The sequence below is a fragment of the Pimephales promelas genome, chromosome 10, assembly GCF_988280905.1.
Source record: "Pimephales promelas chromosome 10, fPimPro1.hap1.1, whole genome shotgun sequence".
NCBI classification, from domain to species: domain Eukaryota; kingdom Metazoa; phylum Chordata; class Actinopteri; order Cypriniformes; family Leuciscidae; genus Pimephales; species Pimephales promelas.
In genome coordinates, this window is record NC_142778.1 from 8,023,773 (window position 1) to 8,043,255 (window position 19,483).

At 39.6% G+C, this 19,483-nt stretch overlaps 1 protein-coding gene across 1 annotated transcript; it reads right to left on the reverse strand.

Annotated features, from left to right (window-relative positions):
• Window positions 1-3,344: 3,344 nt before the first annotated feature.
• Window positions 3,345-17,749, reverse strand: vwa7 (von Willebrand factor A domain containing 7). The gene is made up of 17 exons (XM_039663927.2): window positions 17,289-17,749; window positions 15,574-15,855; window positions 14,280-14,516; window positions 13,568-13,664; window positions 13,355-13,483; window positions 12,796-12,991; window positions 11,919-12,091; window positions 11,628-11,740; window positions 11,391-11,507; window positions 7,693-7,890; window positions 7,439-7,565; window positions 6,584-6,736; window positions 6,003-6,095; window positions 5,608-5,885; window positions 5,398-5,534; window positions 5,058-5,217; window positions 3,345-4,244 (listed from the first exon to the last, which is right to left on the reverse strand). Exons 2-17 carry the CDS (start codon window positions 15,805-15,807, stop codon window positions 3,639-3,641), a joined length of 3,048 nt encoding a protein of 1,015 aa, XP_039519861.2. The 5' UTR covers window positions 15,808-15,855; window positions 17,289-17,749; the 3' UTR covers window positions 3,345-3,638.
• Window positions 17,750-19,483: the final 1,734 nt, after the last annotated feature.

Here is a 19,483-nt window from a genome sequence, read left to right on the forward strand (position 1 = left end):
CTGAGCAAGCCAAAAGCAAGGTGACAGTGGCAAGGAACCAAAACTCCATCAGATTGGATGGAGAAAAAACCTTGGGAGAACCCAGGCTGAACCCAGAACTCCCTTGCACTGGCAAATCATGACATTTGAAATTTTTACTGGGAAAAACAAAACTTGGAAATATTGCTCGTACAACAACAATTTGTTATTTATTGACAACATAAATGTATTTAAACAAGTCGTGTGCGCGCATTTCTTTACAAAGAAACCTTCTCGGTAACACTTTACAATATGGGTGCACTAATATGCATTAATTTATGCTTAACTATTGCACATATAATTATGAGTTAATGTATAACTCATGAAGAACTAAACCATTAATTAATGATTACTGCATCAGCAACTAATAAAGAGTCTATGATTAATATTAAGTAATACATGAATTGCTATTAATTCAATGTGTCATTGTGTATTTAACATATTTTATTAACTAATAGTGTAAATTAATGTGTTAATTACCATAATTAGTCAAAGCTATGCACTTCAACTTCCAGTTGTCTGCTTTAATTAATCGTTAGCTAATGATTTGCAAAGGTATCATTATGTTTTGACTTTACTTGTTGGGGCACATCATTATTAATGAGTCATTTAGTATTTGTAGTACTGTAATTTGCACATGAATTTGCACTAACAATTAAGTAATTAATCATGTATTAATGCATATTAGTGTACCTGTCATATTATCTGGAAGTTGAAATACAAGGCTTTGGCTCACTCTGGTAATTAACACTGTTAACACTGTTAGTTAATTTTTTTTAACATATTTAATTAATAACAATTCATGTATGAACTAATACATTAACCTTACAGACTCTTAATTAGTTCCTAATGTGGTAATAATTAATGAATAGCTTAAATAATTATTAATTACACATTAATTCAGTATTATCTGTGCATTAGTTAAGCATGAATTAATGCTTATTAGTGCACCCGTATTGTAAAGTGTTACCACATTCTCATAGAAGTTGGTCATTAATAAACTTGATTCTTGAAGTTTGTTAAGATGGGAAGTATACAACAATTGGATGTAAATGGTAAACAACAAAAGCAACCAAGAAAACAGCTCTGATATTGTCTTTTCAGTCATACTTCGATATGTTTACAAGACAGCAAACATAAAAAAGTAGGCCTACACTAGGTTTGATTTCGGCATGTATGCTACCTGTCTTTGTAGGCTATTACATACACACAAAAAAGCTTATATTCTGACTAGTTTGCTCGTTTTATTTATTTATAAAACATAGTTTTACCCAAACTGAATAATTAAGACAAGTTTAAATGGCTAAATCTTGTATAAATATGTTTGAGTCTTTTTTCTTTTCTGACGTAGCCTACTCCAGTTCTTGTTAAAACACACTAGACAATGCAACTTCTGTGCATTTTTGTCACTTTTTGTGTGAAATCATATTTATTTTCTCCATAAAAAGTGTGCTTTCACTTTAAATGAGCGTGAGCACAACAAAAATAGACTCCCGCTTCACTGCTGCTCACGCGACGCTCCTCCTCGCGGTGTGAATGCACTGCTCACCTCGCGGCGTGAAAACAAAATAAAGCGCTGTTCATAAAGCGCTCCCCGTTCACAGTAACCGGGTCGTCTCATTCAAAACAGCCAGCTGTAGCTGTCAGCGAGCACATTGAATACTCACATGAGTCAGGCTGCGAATGTAAGTTACGTCCCCGACCCAGCGCGCTCACGCCTACTAAATAAACGCCTCACCTCCAGCGATTTTTGATTTTTATCAAACTTGTATATTTAAGTTCAGTAATTTCACTTAAATAACAATTAATAGGTAATTATCATTGCCATTTTAGTGAAATTAGTAAACTTAAATATACAAGTTTGATAAAAATCATCATTAAAGAAGAAAATTTCAAATGGCATTTAGAGGCTTTTGCATCTGAACTCTTCAATTTAAGTTACATGCAAAATATTTTTTAATGTGTTTAAAGTTTTTATTCACGCTTATTATATTTTGATCCATGACGCATTGTTTGCTTTTCAATTTTGCATTATTATTTTTGTCCAGTTTGTGCATTATATTTTTACATAATCTTTTTACATTTTTGAATCATGCTTAGCCTATTATTTTTTGATCCATGGCTGCAATACATTTGGCGGGATTTTGATCCCATAAATGTGTAATTGAACACATTTTCATTTTCAAGGCGAGACTAGAGTTCCATGAAAGGCTCAGTAAGTAGCTAACACTTGGGGAGTGTTAAACACTGACAATACAGTCCATACAAACAAACAATATCCGGCAACAGAGAGAGGAAGTCCAAGGTTTATAAAGGGTGTGAGAGGGTGTGTGATGGTTCTCAAGTGTGAGCGTGATTAGTGGAATCAGCTGTTACATGGCTGTTAAAATCGTCAGTGCAATGAATGATGGGGGGTCCATGCTGTGAGTGGGAGACCTCTGGTGGTGAATGTCCGGAAGTGAATGGACCAGATACGTGACAGCTGTACACCATGTTGATTAACCAAAACATTGCTTATTCAGAGTAATTGCTGCCAAAATCGTCTTAGTTCAGTCAACCCAGAGTTCGAAACTCAGATATCATAGGTCAACACACTGTCATTCTTGAAAGAGTGGACACTAAGAATAAACACCAGAGGTGTTCTTGGAGGAGATACCAACCTTCACAGCTCTACCATTGGAAAAAGCATAATGGTCATGTGTGAACGATTTGAGCCTTATAAACCATTCACTTTCTGGAGTTTCACAGTTTGTGAATACCAAAGAAATGCCATAATCTGACATAATACTACATGTTGCAAATTGTCTGTGACTTTGTCTATAATAACTATTACAGCTTTTTTATTGGAATCTTCAAATTCCCTGCTGAAAAATACAGCATTGCTGGTCACCAGCATAATGTTATGCATGGGAAGCTCGAGTGCTGATGGAAAAGTTATACACCAGCTGAGCTGTGCTTAAGAGCAGCATGTCTTTGCTGGTTCAAAAAGCTAGGCCAGCACATTCCAGCTCTAACCTGCATAAAACCAACCTGGAGCAATATAGAATTCAAACTGGTTTATGCTTATTTTATTTTAGATGGGTATAGCTCTGATATAAACCAGTAAATATACAGTAAGCTCAGGAGCAGGTTATATTCAGAGACTAAGTGGCTATCCCTACATACCCTGAAAGTTGCCTGGTTTTGGAATCAAAAGGTTATCCTCATTAACTAATTTCTGTAACACAATAGGATTTCCTAGCCAAAATATTGTGGCATCGTCTTTCTTTTCTCTCTCTGGGCCATTTCACATTGTGTTTCATCATAATGGATAAGTACGAACCATATTTTAAAAAAGAGAGATATTTTATTGCAGCTAAAATAAAAGGTGGATTACACACACCACTCCATTTGGCATGTTATAAATTGTGAAAACTAGAAATCATTAAATTAGACCTACTTGTAAGTTTTTGTTTGCACTAAAATGACATACAGTAGTAATACAAATGTCATGTGAAGACCTAACAATTTCCAGAATAGACCATCCCTGAGTGACAATTCTTATTTTCTGTGGCGTGTGTACTAGTATTAAAAACTAGTATGTTTTGTGTCCATATAGAATTGCATAATAAACAGTAAATTTATCTGAGATCATAGATAATAATCAATGCTGAGTGACCCCACAACATGAGAACTAGCTGTGAAGTAAATTTCTCACTGTGAGCCCTGTTGTTTTCTCGTAATGCCCTCTGCTGACTTGCTATGAGATGACAGCGTCTCATATTACCCGCTCTATCCCACAATACTAGCTCTGCCTGAGGGGCACAGCAGCCTGAGGAATAATGCATCATTACAGGCTTCCCCTTAGTCCATTCACTAATGTTTACTGGATGATCCCCATTAACTAATTGGACTCCCTCTAGCCTTTGACGTCCATGTTCAGCTCCTGTTCCAAGGTTGAGGTTATTACTGATTTCTGAGGTGTCCTTTTGTGGCTGTAGCAAAGGGAGATGGACTCCTCGCATGGTCTCTTCATGAAGTTGTGGGAAATGTTGTGCATGTCTCTCTGTAGTCACTTCAGACAGAATGAGGGTGCCTTCTCCTTGTGCCAGCTGTATGGATGCCAGTCCAGAGTGACCTCTGTCTTTTGCTACCAGTGAGACTTTCCAGCTGCCCTGAGAGCACAGAGAGGGGCAGGAGGACTCCACTTGCAGAGAAGAACATGTCGGAGGAGTTTTGTCAGGCTCCTGGATTTGTCACAAGACAACATTTAAACACATTCACAATGTTTAATTTAACAGGCTAGTTCACATATGAGACAGTAGACCCACAAAAGTAAGTAATAAGTCACATTTAAATATGCATGAATGTACAAACAAATGCTGCTAAAACTGTTTTCAGAACTAACTTTACTTTTCTGAACTATTTTCTTGTTATTTTTGGTGATTGGATGGAATAAGTTCCCCTTAAAGATATTATGTGGAGAGCATTTACTGATCTCCCATCCATTCTCCAAACTGCTAACCTAACTAACACAGTCTCATCCCAAAAAGTCATATAACTGACGTCTTGGGACGTCTTTTGACCATACGTCAACATCCGCCTTTTTAGGGCCCCCTTAAACGTCGGTAGATGGCGATCCCGGGCCGTCATACAACTGACGCTTTACCTTTAACGTCAGTTAGGTGACGGGTTAGGTTTAGGGTTAGGTTTAGGTCTGGGGTAGAGTTAGGATCCCATAACCTCATCTACCGACGTTTAAGGGGGCCCTAAAAAGGCGAATATTGACGTATGGTCAAAAGACGTCCCAAAACGTCAGTTATATGACGTCTTGGGATGAGACCGGGTTGACCTAACCCAGCATCTAATGTCACAAGCAGGGCTTGTGGGCTCAGCCCTACGGACTTTATAGTGTCCCCAATTCTCATCCATGTATTTGGATTTTGGGAGAAACCCACACAGAAACTGGGAGAAAATAAAACTCCAAAGAAATTACTTCTGGCTCGGAACCTGGAACCTTCAAGAGAGGTTAGATTATAAAACACTGTGATGTTTCTTACCTCCGGTATCACTATCAAGTGTACCACAGCATAGTTTGAGTCTGGTGAGTCTTCTGCATGAACAGTCAAAGTCAATGTGATTGACCTCCCTGTCTGAGCAGTTTGAGGGATCCTTAGCTCAACCTCCCTCTTCACAGAGCTCCCCATACCGACAAACAGCCTAAAAAAGGAACAATTGTAAGGGACTTATCTAACATCTTTGGCTGGAATATGAAAGTACGTTCAACTTTAACCAAACTAATAAACACTGATAAACATTTAGTATTTAGGTAGACCTTATTTTAGTAAAAACCTGTAGTATTTGTGTCATTTAGCTGGGTCTGTCTTCTTCCGCTCTCACCTTTGTTGGTCTCGGTGGGAGAGATACCCAAGGTCATCTTCTGCTGAAAGACTGAAGTGACGTTTGGGTCCATGATTAAATATTTCAAAAAGCACAGTCGAGCTGTGACCTGGGAGAAGTTGTGGAGCAGAGAGCACCTGGGGACATGGGGCAATTTTCATTTTGCTGTTTTACATTTTGCCAGCGCATTATTCTCAAATTCACTAATACCTGTATCTGCACGTGTGTCGGTTGAATCATCTCAGTGGAAACTCTTTCGAGCAGGTTTCCCCTTCCATCTTTTCCAGAGAGACACATGGTGAATGGCATCCTGGGAACTGAGTTCATGTAGCCCACTAACTCCTCTCCAGACCAATAGGAAGACGAGGAGTTCAGCAATACTTTCAGCAGGCTCTCCCCTTTGGGTCCCAAAAGAGTCACGTGACTGAATGAGGCCTTATCATTGGGTGAGAGGCCTGTCACTGCAACCACTAAAAACACTGGGACTCCTAAGAATAAATGTGATAAGATCAGGTAATTAGGTAAGAACATAATCACTTGAAGTGTATAGATATCAACAACAGTAAAAGCATTACACAAATGGTTCAGGGAACAATAAGAAAGACCTGCTATAGGGCTGCCTTCAAGTTTCCTTAGTCCTGGATGTGTCTCATTAGATTCTTTTGCAAAATAGTACAGGAAGTCCAAGTTGCTGTCACCTAGAGAACATCAGTTAATGCCAATTTGGAATAACTCTAAGAAATGTTAAACACATTTCTTCATATCCAACAAATAGAATTGAATAAAAATGTGTTTTAAGGCTTAAACACATTACTCTTTTTGTTATTTAGTTGTATTACCAACACTATCTCACGACCAATTCGTACGAATTCGACGCATGATTAAAAAGTGGCTAATTCGTACTAATTCGTACGACCTCACTCGTACTAATACGTACGATTTGTCTAAACCCACGTGATGGTTAGGTTTAGGGGCGGGGTAAGGGGTAGGTCATTCGTACGAATTCATACGAATTGGCCAATTCGTAAAATATGTACGATTTAGCAAAATCGTATTAATTCGTACGAGTGAGGTCGTATGAATTGTTACGAATTAGCCACTTTTTAATCATTCGTCGAATTCATACGACTTGGTCGTGAGATCGGGTTGGTATTACTCACTTAATTCTATAAAGTTAAGACTTTACCTAGGACACTGAATGTAGTTGGTCCAATGGCTTTGATTGAAAGCTGCCATATACCTATCTCTATCGGAGACAGCAGGCTTATTCTGTATAGACCCTTAGATGAGTCTAGGATTGCTAGAGGACCATCAGTACCAGGAAGAGATTGTTGAGCACCTGAGAGAGAAAGATAGATAAGACAAATCATTCAGAGCAACTTACTGTAGTGAATCATCCTCAGAGGACTGTAACTAAATATGAAGTTCCATAATTGTTTGGAAAGGTACAAGATAGGTCATAGATGTACTGCAGGTGATACAAAGTGAAGTAGAGAGATAATGAAGTGTTTTTCTTTATAAGAAGAAGTGCATCAGCAGGGATACATCAATGGATACTTCTGTCTTTAGATGTTTTAGAGCTGCGCTAGTAAACCTCACTGCTCTGGCCTCAAGAGGTGCACTAGTGACTGACACTAGAGGCAATACTCTTTGAGGGTCCTTGTATGCATGCCCACCTCCCTTGCTGGAGACGGCGGTTCAAATTAGAAAGGTACGAGTAGAACTGGAGGAGTTACACATGGAGTCCTGAGACTGAAGATTGAGCACATGCAGCTTCATTTTAGTCAGTTAATTTACTTTTGGCTGTCATTTTTTTTAGTTTACTTTGGGATAACTTTTAATAACCTTTAAGAACAGAAAGTGGCAGTGTGGTCTTTGAATGGGCAGCGACTTGGTATAGGAAGTTAATCTGGTCATCAAACACCTGCAAGTTTGTGGCTTATCTGCATGTCACTGATGACCCAAGATATGGTAATTTTCAGGGGAGTTTAGTTGTCTATGCTTGGTTGAATGTTTTAGTTCTCTGTATTAGTATGAGTACCTAAGGGACTGACAAGCTCACAGTGTGTGAGCTGACCAGTGATGTGCAGCATCACTTTCGTCACAGCTTTGTCCACTCTGAAGGAGTTTGATGAATCCAATTCACTCTCTGTGTGAAGCAGCGTGACCTATTCAGAGAAAGAAACATGGTTATGAAGAATCCTGTATACAGAATCCTGACAGGACTGTATACAATTCTTGAAACAGGCAGAGATTATGGTCTTTTGGTCCCCTTATGTTTCCAGTTGACTGTACCTTGCTGGAAGTAGTGGTGTCTTCTACAATGGCCGACACTTTGTGGATGTCTTTGTTTGTCGTGTAGATGGTTATTCCTCCAGATATAGATGCAAGAGAGGAATACAGAGAGAATCTATCAGGAGATAAAGTTTCTCTCTTTCTTTTCCCTCTTTCTCTTCCTTTGAAGCTTGGATCCTCAGTGAGCAAGAAGTTTACCTAGCACATGTATTGATTAGATGGATGAAAACACTGCCCTGAACATAGTTCCCTTTCGAGGAAACTCGAACTGCATCGTTGAAAACGACTCTATGGGGACGCTCCCTTAATGTGTGCTTCTGAAGTATGAATGAAACTAATCCAATCCTGATTGGTGTTGCATCGTGACGTAACATGTGACGACATAACCGGATGCATAAAAGTGACACACACACACACACATACACATCAGCTTTCGCTCTCCAGCAAGTGCTCTATGTTACAACTGCCTGTCTTATCTGGTGTTGTCTGTCTAATTCAAGTTATATTATGGCCACCGAACAGTTCAGGAAGTGTGTGCACCCATGCCCTCGTTTCATCACAGATGGGGACACACATCAGTTATATGTGAAATGTTGGGAGCGCAGCACGCCCAGGCAGCTCTCGAGGGAGCTTGTGAAGCACTACCCATGAGAGTGCTGCGCTCCCAGCTGACGTGCTTTGATAAGAACGGTCAGGCTCATGTTGCCCACAGTTCTGGTCCCGCGTCTGTTGAGGCGGCGTGGCAATTGAGATTGAGGGGTTTGCAGCGGGATCTTGTAGATGAGAATGAGACTGCTGCAGCACTTTCTTATTCTTCGTCTAAAGATTCCGAGGCCCCTGTGAGTGGTGCAGACTTCTTCTGCCCATGATCAGGTCCCAATGCTTGAGTTCTCTGCTTCCAAGGAAGATGTGCTCAGCATCGATGCGGATGACCGTGAGTTAAGCACGCCAGTTCACGGCCAAGCATATGAGGAGCTGGTGGAGGTTGTGACTCGTGCTCGTGATTTGCCCACCGTCGATGACACTTCGGGTCGCATAGTTTTCCAGTGAACGCACACCACGTCTCTTAGTAGATTTTGTAGAGGCATGGTATCATCTTCCCCACATATGTGCATGGGTCCTGCATATAATAAAATCAGGGTACAGACTGCAGTTCGGGCACCACAGGTGATGGAACAAGAAGTGCAATCTCTGCTGTTAAAGGAGGCCATACAACGTGTTCCTCCTTCAGGCAGGGAGGCCGGGTTTTACAGCCGGTACTTCCAAAGAAGGATGGAGGGCTGAGACCAATTCCAGATCTCATACATTTAAACCATTCTCTGAGGAGGTTCAGGTTTAAGATGCTTACTATTCCCGTCATCGTAAATCAGATCAGATCCGAGGACTGGTTTGTCATGATTGATCTAAAAGAGTATCCACCTTCCATGTCACAGGAGGTTCCTGAGGTTCGCTTTCGGGGGCGAAGCTTACCAATATCGGGTTCTTCCGTTCGGCCTAGCACTCTCTCCTCGCACATTCACCAAATGTATGGATGCAGCACTTGCTCCATTGAGACTTCAGGGCATCCGCATACTGAATTATATCAACGACTGGCTCATTCTGTTCCAGTCTCGAGAAATGGCGGTTCGGCATCGAGATGTCGTCCTCGGCCACATTCAAAAATTGTGGTTGTGACTCAACACAAAGTAGAGTGTGTTAGAACAATCCCAGAGCACAACGTTTCTGGGCGCCATGTTGAACTCGATTACGATGCGGGCACGTATGTCTCCCACACGTACCGAGTCCATTCTGGTGATGGTGTCCGGGTTAAAGTCGTGTCACCGGAAAACCATTTTTACAGATGCCTCCCTCACTGGCTGGGGTGCGGGCGGCCACTTTGCCAGGGGTCTGTGGCAGGACCATTATCATTCTTAGCACATAAATTGTCTAGAGATGTTGGCTGTGTTCAGAGCTCTGAAGGGCTTCCTTCCAGACATCAAGGGTTACCATGTCCTAGTACGATCGTACAATATATCAGTGGTAGCTTATCTGAACCGACAAGGGGGACTCAGATCGCGCCCTCTGTACAGACTGGTGCATCAGATTATTCTTTGGTTCCAAAGGAAAATACTGTCTATCAGAGCAATGTATGTTCAGAATCAGGGCGCAGACATCCTGTCGAGGCAGGAGCTGAGGCCCAGGGAATGGAGACTTTATCCAGATGTGGTGAAGTTGATATGGGAGAGGTTTGGACCGATGGAAGTGGACCTATTCGCGTCTCGACTCTCGAGAGATGTCCCACTGAGCACTTTGGTTCTCCCTCTCACATGCCATGGTACAGGCCTGGCCGAGGCTTTGCCAGTACGCATTTCCCCCGTTCGCTCTGCTCCCGGGAGTCCTGGAGAGGGTCCGTCAAGAGGGCATCAGTCTACTTCTTGTTGCCCCGATGTGGCCGGCACGAATATGGTTTTCACACATAATTTCACTCCTGATAGCTCTGCCATGGCAGATGCCTCTGAGGAGGGATCTGTTGTCTCAGGCGGAGGGCACAATTTCCCACCCTTGCCCGGAGCTGTGGAAACTGTGGGTCTGGCCCCTGAGAAGGTTCAGTACCTAAATGCTGGTCTATCAGCTGGGATGGTGGAAACCATACTTAGCTCTAGGGCTGCGTCTACTAGGAGATTATATGGCCTCAAGTGGAATGTGTTTCTTGATCAGTTCAGAAACTTTCTTGAGTTTCTTGAATGAAATGAGTTTCAAGATCATTTCTCTGCGGGTCTCTCCCCTTCATCATTTTCTCCGTGGTACTTGGAGGATGAGACCGACAACCGGGTCCAGGGTTCCTGCCTGGGACCTGGCAGTGGTTCTCGAAGGGTTATCCCTGCCCCCCTTCAAATCTCTTCAGTTGGCTTCGCCTAAAGATCTTACGCTCAAATTGGTCTTCCTCTTAGCTATCACCTCTCTTAAGAGGGTGGGAGATCTCCAAGCCCTGGCAGTGACACCAGCTTGCTTGGAGTTTGCCCCTGGCAAAGTTAAGGCCCTTTTGCACCCGATACCGGGCTAAGTGCCTAAAGTGCCTGCTAATGCGGCTCGGTCTACGGTCTTACAGGCATTCTATCCTCCACCTCGTGTGTCGGCAGAAGAAGAGAAGCTTCATTTGCTCTGCCCCGTAAGAGCTTTGGGTATTTACCTTGAGAGGTCCTCTTCTTGGAGGAGGTCGGACCAACTGTTGGTGTGTTTTGGGTTACCTAAGAAGGGGCTCCCGGCATCCAAGTAAACCATGGGATTTTTCAGGTTATTGGATTGGTTTCATTCATACTTCAGAAGCGCACACTAAGGAAGAGTCGTTTTCAACGATGCAGTGTCTCGTTCCCTTCTCAGGGAACAAGGGTTATAGTCATAACCCGAGACGTTTTCTACATAGACAACTGCTTTCTAGGGCAGCTTCCTAGCTGAACTCCATAAATGACTGATCTGGAATATGCATCACATGTACAGTATAGCTTTCCTCCAATGAGACACAGTACAGTTTGCCATTAGCATGCTGCTAAGAAAACAGCAGAACACTTTAATAAATACACAGAACACACAAAGTAGTAATAGATAGTAAATTTGTAATTAGACTGAACTATTAATAAAGTACTTTTCATTATTGAATGAATAATTTAAAACATTTACTGTATATTGCTCTTAATGCAGCCTGTGTGTTTGTGAGTTACCTTTGTTTGCTTCTCCAGTATGAGAGCCTGGACTGCTCTCTGTAGATGACCGTCTTTAGGAGAGGCGTCTGTGAATACAAATATCTCTGACAGCGGAGGGCTATGGGTAAGAGCCAACTGATCCACAGACACATTCACACACATAAGACACACACAGATAGAGACACACTTGTAAATAATTGTGTTTACTTGTGTTCAGTGTTTTCTAAGAATGTCAGATCTCAATTTTATGGTTACCTGAAGAGCAGAGAGACACATCTCTGGTTCATCCCCACCTCCAAGAGCCATCAGATCCTCCATGTATTGCATGAACTGATGAGGGTCATCTGTCTCCTTGACTGGCCCGAAATCTGAGATATAGCAGACTTCATCATCAGTGTGCTCAACATAGAATCAAATATAAATACATCAACATTTCTTCAAATTTGTACATATGTCATTGGCACATATTGTTGAAGGGACAACAATGTTTAGGGTTTTGTTCAGTGTTATAATGTGCTTGCAATAGGCAGAAGATATCACTCTAACCAGGGTCGTGAAAAGGCACCAGAATGAAGGTGCCAGGCAGAGTAATGCGTTGGCTCTTTTGACGAGCCTGTATGATAGAGAGGGTACGGAGACGTGCGGCTGTGATCTCCTCAAACATGCTGCCGGTGGTGTCAATGACGAAGACCAATGGGGGCTGCTGGACACTGAAAAGTCTACAGGTTTCCACAGAATTCATTACTTATTTGTTTTGCATCTTTGGACAACAATTGTTTCACAAAACTAGAAACAGGAAAGTAAAACTTCACAGACACAACAATCTTTTCTTATACACTCAAAACAGCTGAACAGCTGCTATGCTAATTATTTTCCATTTGCTTTTCCTTTTCATCTCAGGATGCCCATCCCGAGGTAACGAGAGAGTATGCCTGCTCCAGTTTGGATCACGCCTCTTATAAAGACTTCTGATGCCTCAACAACTTTGAAGAGACGTGCTACAGGAACTCCTGTAAGGACTTTATATTTATCTTTTTACTATATATTATATATACTATATATTTTATTTATACTATATATTTCCTAATCATTTGTTTACAACATGGATTCATTTCTTCAATTAGCTCATTGTTTCTGTCTTATATACATTGTAAGATAACTGCGTGATTATATACATTTCTGAAATAAGAAACTTGGACACAGTCACCACAGATCACTCTAAATTGTAATTTAGACACATGCGTTTTCTGTAAAGCTGTTTTGAATCTACAGTATTGTGGAAAGCGCTATACAAACAAATGTAAATTGAATTGAATTGAATTGTGTCACACACAAGGTGTCTAAAGTCATACAGAAATTCCTCTCTTGCCTCATATATATATCCCTTTAAGCAGTATTCAAGTTAAATTAAGTGACCTCTGACCTGAGGAAGCTTTTGGGCCCCACCTCTTTGTGGAGGTCTTGGAGCACTCGAAGGGTTGCTGTGGTAGCCAGATGGGCAGCTTCTTTATGGAGGAAGTGATGAGGGGAGAACAACGGAGATGTGCTGTCTTTGTTGATGCCGCCCTCAGCTCCTTGGTGACGACTACTGTCCAGAATTCCACCGTGACTGCACTTGCCTTTAAATAGCAAGACAATGCAAGTAACTTACAAAATCATCGGAATGATTCATAACTCAGTTTACCTTTATCAATTCAGCAGACATGGTTCTCTAAACTGACTTACAAATAAGGGGATCCAATTGTACATATTAATTAATTCCAGTGATCTTCTTTTTTTTTGGCATTACAATTATTTTATCATTACAATTACAATTTTTTTAAACTAAGTACATAAATAAAATCTGAAAAAAGTAACATTACAGCAACAAGGTTTTGAAAAGGAAATAATGTCACAATGAAAAATCTTATTATCCTAAAAATAGGCTTAATTTAAATGCGGCCAGGACGTTTTAGTCTCTCAAGTTAGATGATGATGTATACCTGGCGGTTTGACAGGGTAAGTGCTGAAATAGCCAGTAGTCAGTAGCGGTTCTGTCTGACGTATCATTTCCTCCAGAAGATTGCTGTAACAGCTAAATCTGTAGCATTGTGCACAGGTAGGGGTGTCCACTAAAAACAATAGTGATTTATTTATTTACAATAAAAGATTTAAGGTGAAGAGTTGACTGTTTCATGATTTTATGAAGGACTCACCTGAGGCAACAGGAACTGAAGGCTCTTCTGGGTGAAGAAGGTAGCGATACACTTCTTGCTGACCCATCTCCACCCAGTTGCTATGACTGTAGAAGTCCTACACACAAATATAGGCACAGAGTTTGCTTAATATAGTTTGTATTGCTAACAATATTCTGATTAAACAAGAGTCTCGTAAATTGTGAGCCTCGTAATCTGTTTATGTGTTTAAAGAACTTTTTTTTTAAGTTTCAATTTTGATATTTATTTTGATAGGACAGTTGACACAGAGACAGTAAATGATGGGAGAGGGGAATGGGATAGGAATTGGATCATGAGCAGGGACTTGAACTTGGGTCGACTCACCTGAAGCACAATTGCATGATTGTTGGATCACTGCCCTCAAGGTAATAGTTATATTATGTTAAACATCTTTTATGTTGAAATACTTTTTCCAAGTGAAATATATAGCTATTAGGAAAGCATTATAGGTAGATTTCCCCTGAAAGGTGTGAACACTGTGACTGTGGCACTAAAAAAAAAAAAAAAACTCCTGACACAACATTAACTCTGCCAATTGCATGAGATTGGGGTGGGAATATCCTAAACCTGTTAGTAAATCTGAAAACAGTACATATTTTTACAATTCCAATTGGTGACACTGGTGGCCCAGAAGTACACACTTCACCTTTATCAAAAACAGTGTTGCTATTACATGAACGTGTTAGCAAACCTGTAATGAGTGAAAAAGCTGGCCCAGACTACGTCTAGCCCCCTGGTACTCTTTAGTCTTAGTCAGCAGCACTGTCTGGCCCCAGAACTCTCGCAGCATCTGCGTAGCTCCTTCTACCCTCTCAGAGTCAAAGTGGTACACTGGATCAGACCGCGTGGCGCTCAGGAAATCCATGGCAGCGTTAGCACTTGCAACCTCACCCACAGCATGCCAAAACCCCCGACCAAGCCCAGTATGCTGGAACAAAAAGATCAGTGAGACTATATGCATGCAAACGAAGTCAATAAAATCGTCAATAGCTAGTAAGACTTGTGTCGCACATGGACAAACATGCAATATGGCAAATCTGCTCCTCTTTGCAAAATGACACATTTACAAAGATATATTCTTACGTGATATCATTTGAAAGGATAGCAACTAATCTTTTAAGAAACATCAGACAATCAATAATTTTTATGATGTAACTTTACTGATTAGAACTCAAATGTGGCGACATTGTGGGTGCTTGAGGTGTTAATTGTTTTCAATGTTTCTGTAAATAAAAAATTATAAAAAAAATAATAACACTAATTCTACTTATAATGATTTACAGACTTCTAGGCTCATGGATTTTAATCACATTGCATTCGCGCGAAATTATTTGCTTAAAGGAGAACTCCGTTCAATTTTAACATTGAGCTCATTTTTTTGTACATTTGGAGTGCTGTCAGTACAGACTACACCGTGTTATCGTCTTTTTAAAATTCGCACCCTGTTGACTTCAATGGGGCATGTTCTAAAACTGCTTTTAGCCTCTTAACATCCTTGATTTGTCATTACGAGTGCACCCATGTGAGTGGTGTTATTAAGAGTAACCACGGTCAATCTGACTGCAGTAGATGTGAAAGATATTAATAAAAATGATGTTAATTCAGCCAGCTCACATACCTCTATTTGCTTCCTGTTTTCGGTTGAAGCCCACAGTAGTCGATTGTCGAGTTCACGTGCGATCATTAGTGAATATAGCATCATTAGTGAATAAGCAAATGTGAGCTGGCTGAATTAACATCATTTTTATTCATATCTTTCACATCTACTGCAGTCCTCCTTTAAATGTGTGAAATAATTTATAACCCCCCATTCTTTCAATTTTTTTATGAAAGAATATAATTTACATTCACAACATGCAGTGAAAATATCTGTGCTAAACTTATTCTCATCCTATAACTCAGTCACTGGCGTGTGAAATATACCAATTTATCAGACAATGGGTAATGACATGCATTATTTACCACATACACCACATAAAACCTACCAGCTCCTCATCATTTAAATCTTGTTGATGTTCCACCATTCTACTCAGAGTTTCCATTGTGATGTTGTGTATAGCTTGTTCTGTCATGTACTGATGGGTGTATGAATCCCAGGACAACGTAAGTACGCGTGACCAGAAGTTGGGCAGAAAGGCTTGACAAATTGGCATGTAGATGAACAGGACCAGGGCACACAGGTGGGTCAAAGCTGAGGAGTCCATCCCTTCACATATCATTCCACACCGGTCAAAACATATGGACTGTTTTAGAAAGATACATCACACCTGCAAAGGATGATGAGACAGAGCTTACTATAAGGCTCAAACAAGCAGTTGATATCTACAGGATGTGGTGAGCTGTTTTACCATACACACACAACTCTATCCAGCTATGCATAGCTGCAAACATAATACATATAACACATATATTTTGGGCTATTTAAATAAATAAAGTAGTTGTGACACACGAATAATATATCATTTCACATTTTCAATTTTAGTTTATTTTACTCTTAAGGATTTATAAAAAAAAAAATCAAAATAAAATAGATTGAAACCAAATGTTTGGTCTTATTTTTTTCTCAGGTTGCCTAAACATGATTAGTCCAGTTTTTTATGTTTTGATCTGGGTAAAAAAATAAATATATATTTTCCTATTTTAATCAAATAATTTCATTATTTGTATGTTCTTGTAAAGCGCTTTGAGATGCAACTTTTAATGTAAAATCAAGTACGGCTGCACTAATAAGCATTAATTCATGCTTAACTTATGCACAAATAATACTGAATTAATGTGTAACTAATGATTATTTAAGCTATTCATTAATGATTACACATTAGGAACTAATTAAGAGTCTGTACGGTTAATGTATTAGTTCATACATTAATTGTTTTTAATTACTTTGTAAATATGTAATTGTGGATTAATTACATAATAACTCATTTTTTAACTAATAGTTTTAATTAATATGTTAATTACCAGAATGAGCCAAAGCCTTGTATTTCAACTTCCAGATAATATGACAGGTACACTAATATGAATTAATACATGTTTAATTACTTCATTGTTAGTGCAAATTCATGTGCAAATTACTACAATTACTAAATGACTAGTTAATAATGATGTGCCTCAACAAGTAAAGTCATAACATAATGATGCCTTTGCAAATCATTAGCTAATGATTAATTAAAGCAGACAACTGGAAGTTGAAGTGCATAGCTTTGACTAATTGTGGTAATTAACACATTATTTTACACTATTAGATAATAAAATATGTTATTAAGGAATTAATACACGACATATTGAATTAATAGCAATTCATGTATTACTTAATCTATTAATCATATAGACTCTTTATTAGTTGCTGATGCAGTAATCATAAATTAATGGTTTAGTTCTTCATTAGTTATACATTAACTTATGATTATTTGTGCATTAGTTAAGCATGAATTAATGCTTATCAGTGCACCCATATTGTAAAGTTTTACCATGAAGAACATCCACTACAAAATTAACGATTAAATGATTTTTTTTTTCTTGACAGATTTGGGTGTGGCTTCATCCAACTGCTCTGTGTCTTCAACTGCTGATTAAGTTGTTTATTTAATTAAGTAATATATTTTTTGTTATAATGCAATTGCCATACATTTCTACGTTTTTTACAAAGTGCTGATACCAAAATGCATATTAGGTAATCACAAAAGAGATTTTTTCTTACCTTTACTGGCTTCTCTCCTTTTGTGGTTTGAGTCTGGCTTTTTTCAGCTTGTCTTTTCGTGCATTTGACAGATTCAAACCCCAATCAGCAATTGGAAATCCCTTGTGCACATGTTGTGGTTTTACTTACAGACTGTTAGCAATTTATGTCCTAACCACATGTGCAGTCTTTTGAATAACAGAAGCTGAATAACAAGTTCTAAGGCTCTTATTTTTTTGAAAATGTCTGCTCAGGTGCTCCTAAGCTAAGAAAGAGACAGAAACATGCTTTCAACCTAGTTAAGAAGAATGTCCACGAGACTCATGTCCTCATGGCATGTGCTTCCCTCCTTGTCTTCTTTCTCCTCTCTCTCTACAGTTTTTTCTCCCTTCACTTGTCGCCCCATTTTAGCATGCTGCATTGACTCCACACAATAGTGCTGCATATATTAAGGGCCACTGTGTCCCCCTTCCCTGCTCTTCATTCCTGTCTTTTGCTTGACATGAAAACACACACCATGCTCACTTCCCCCAGTGCTTCTATTGTCACTTCATGGTGAAAGACTTAAGACGTGTTGCTAACCAACCCCTCTCCAGGCATTAGACTTCAGACTCAAGCTTTAGGAGGACTGGAAGGATACAATTGCTTTGTATTGTGGATCTTTTGTAGTTTGTGAGTTTTGCCTTTGGAGGGCATATGTCTGAATGTTTATATGATTATTGCTTACTAAATGCAATTCAGTACATTAAACATTGCATGCACTGCAACCGCACTGGTGAAGCTACTGTACCATCCAAGTTGACAATTAAAAGTAGGGCTCGCAACTTAAAATGGACAATCAAACAATCAAGTGCACCGTTTTGCGAGAATGAGGGACATCTCTTTCTTTCACATCCAGACAGATAATTATCTACAGCACTCCCAATGGTTCACTGGTGTCATCAATCAATTCTCAGGGTTACACTACATTGAAATTACTTTGTCAACCTACAAAATACTCATAACTTTTGAATTGTTAATATTATCATTATTATTATTATTATTATTATTTGGGAGACAACCTCAAATTTGAACAGATAGATTTATTCTAGATCTAACTCAAAAGAGTCGACTGGTACTAAAAGACCTGCCACCTTCTTGAATCAGTAAACCTTTTGGAATCTGATCATTAACAAGAACTGCCCAAGCGAACTCATCCCCCACAATGAGAGAACATGCATTTGCTGCTTTTTACCTCTAAGTGGCATTATAACCATTGTTACGAAACCGGTAAAAACAGTGTATTTACACTGTTTTTTTACAGTGTAAATACAGTTTAGAGAGAGAGAGAGTTTAGTAGCGTGTGTATGACACGCCAATTCGTATTTCCATTTTTGGCATGCTATCAAGACGCATTATCGCCTTTCAGCGTGTTTATGAACGCCGTTGACTTAACGTTATATAAATATATGACTTACCTCAACTCCGTCCCTAAACCTAACCGTCACTGGGGTTAATGGCATTTATGACTGTTCCCCTACCATCCAAGGTAAAAAAAAAGATATGACTTACCTCAACCCCATCCCTAAACTTAACCGTCACTGGGGTTAATGACATTTATGACTGGAGATTTGTACAGAGACGCGGAATGACGCGGATGTTAATGGCGTAGACATATACGCATACACGCGGATAGCTCAAAATGCGTGAAGATAACACACCACCTGACTCGAAAGTGGCGTATATGTTTACGCAAAAGTCATGATGTCATGTTGGTGTGTGTGTGTGGTCCTGATACTGTGAATGGGGATATAAAAAAATATCCCCACAAAGATGGCAATATCAGAAATTCTTGTCCTTGTGGGGAAATTTGTAGTCCCCATTAGCTTATGAATCATACAAATAATGTTAAAAAAAATGTAAAATATACAGCCAATGGAATGTCCCCATAAAATATGTAAATCCGGCATGTTTGGTGTTCAGGTGTACCCCATGCGGAGACAAAATATCTTCACAAATATAGTAATATCCTTGTCCTTGTGAGGATATTTGGTCATCATGAGGAAAACAGCTTGGTGAAAACAGCCAGGTGTGTGTGTTTACCTCAGGGTGCTGAGCAATGAAGTTGAATTTGCTATATAAATGACAATAAAACAATGTTTGATTGCACTACACTGATCATCGCTGGAAAATGTTGCTTATTACTGGAAAGCTACATTATTTTGAAAGTTTATCAT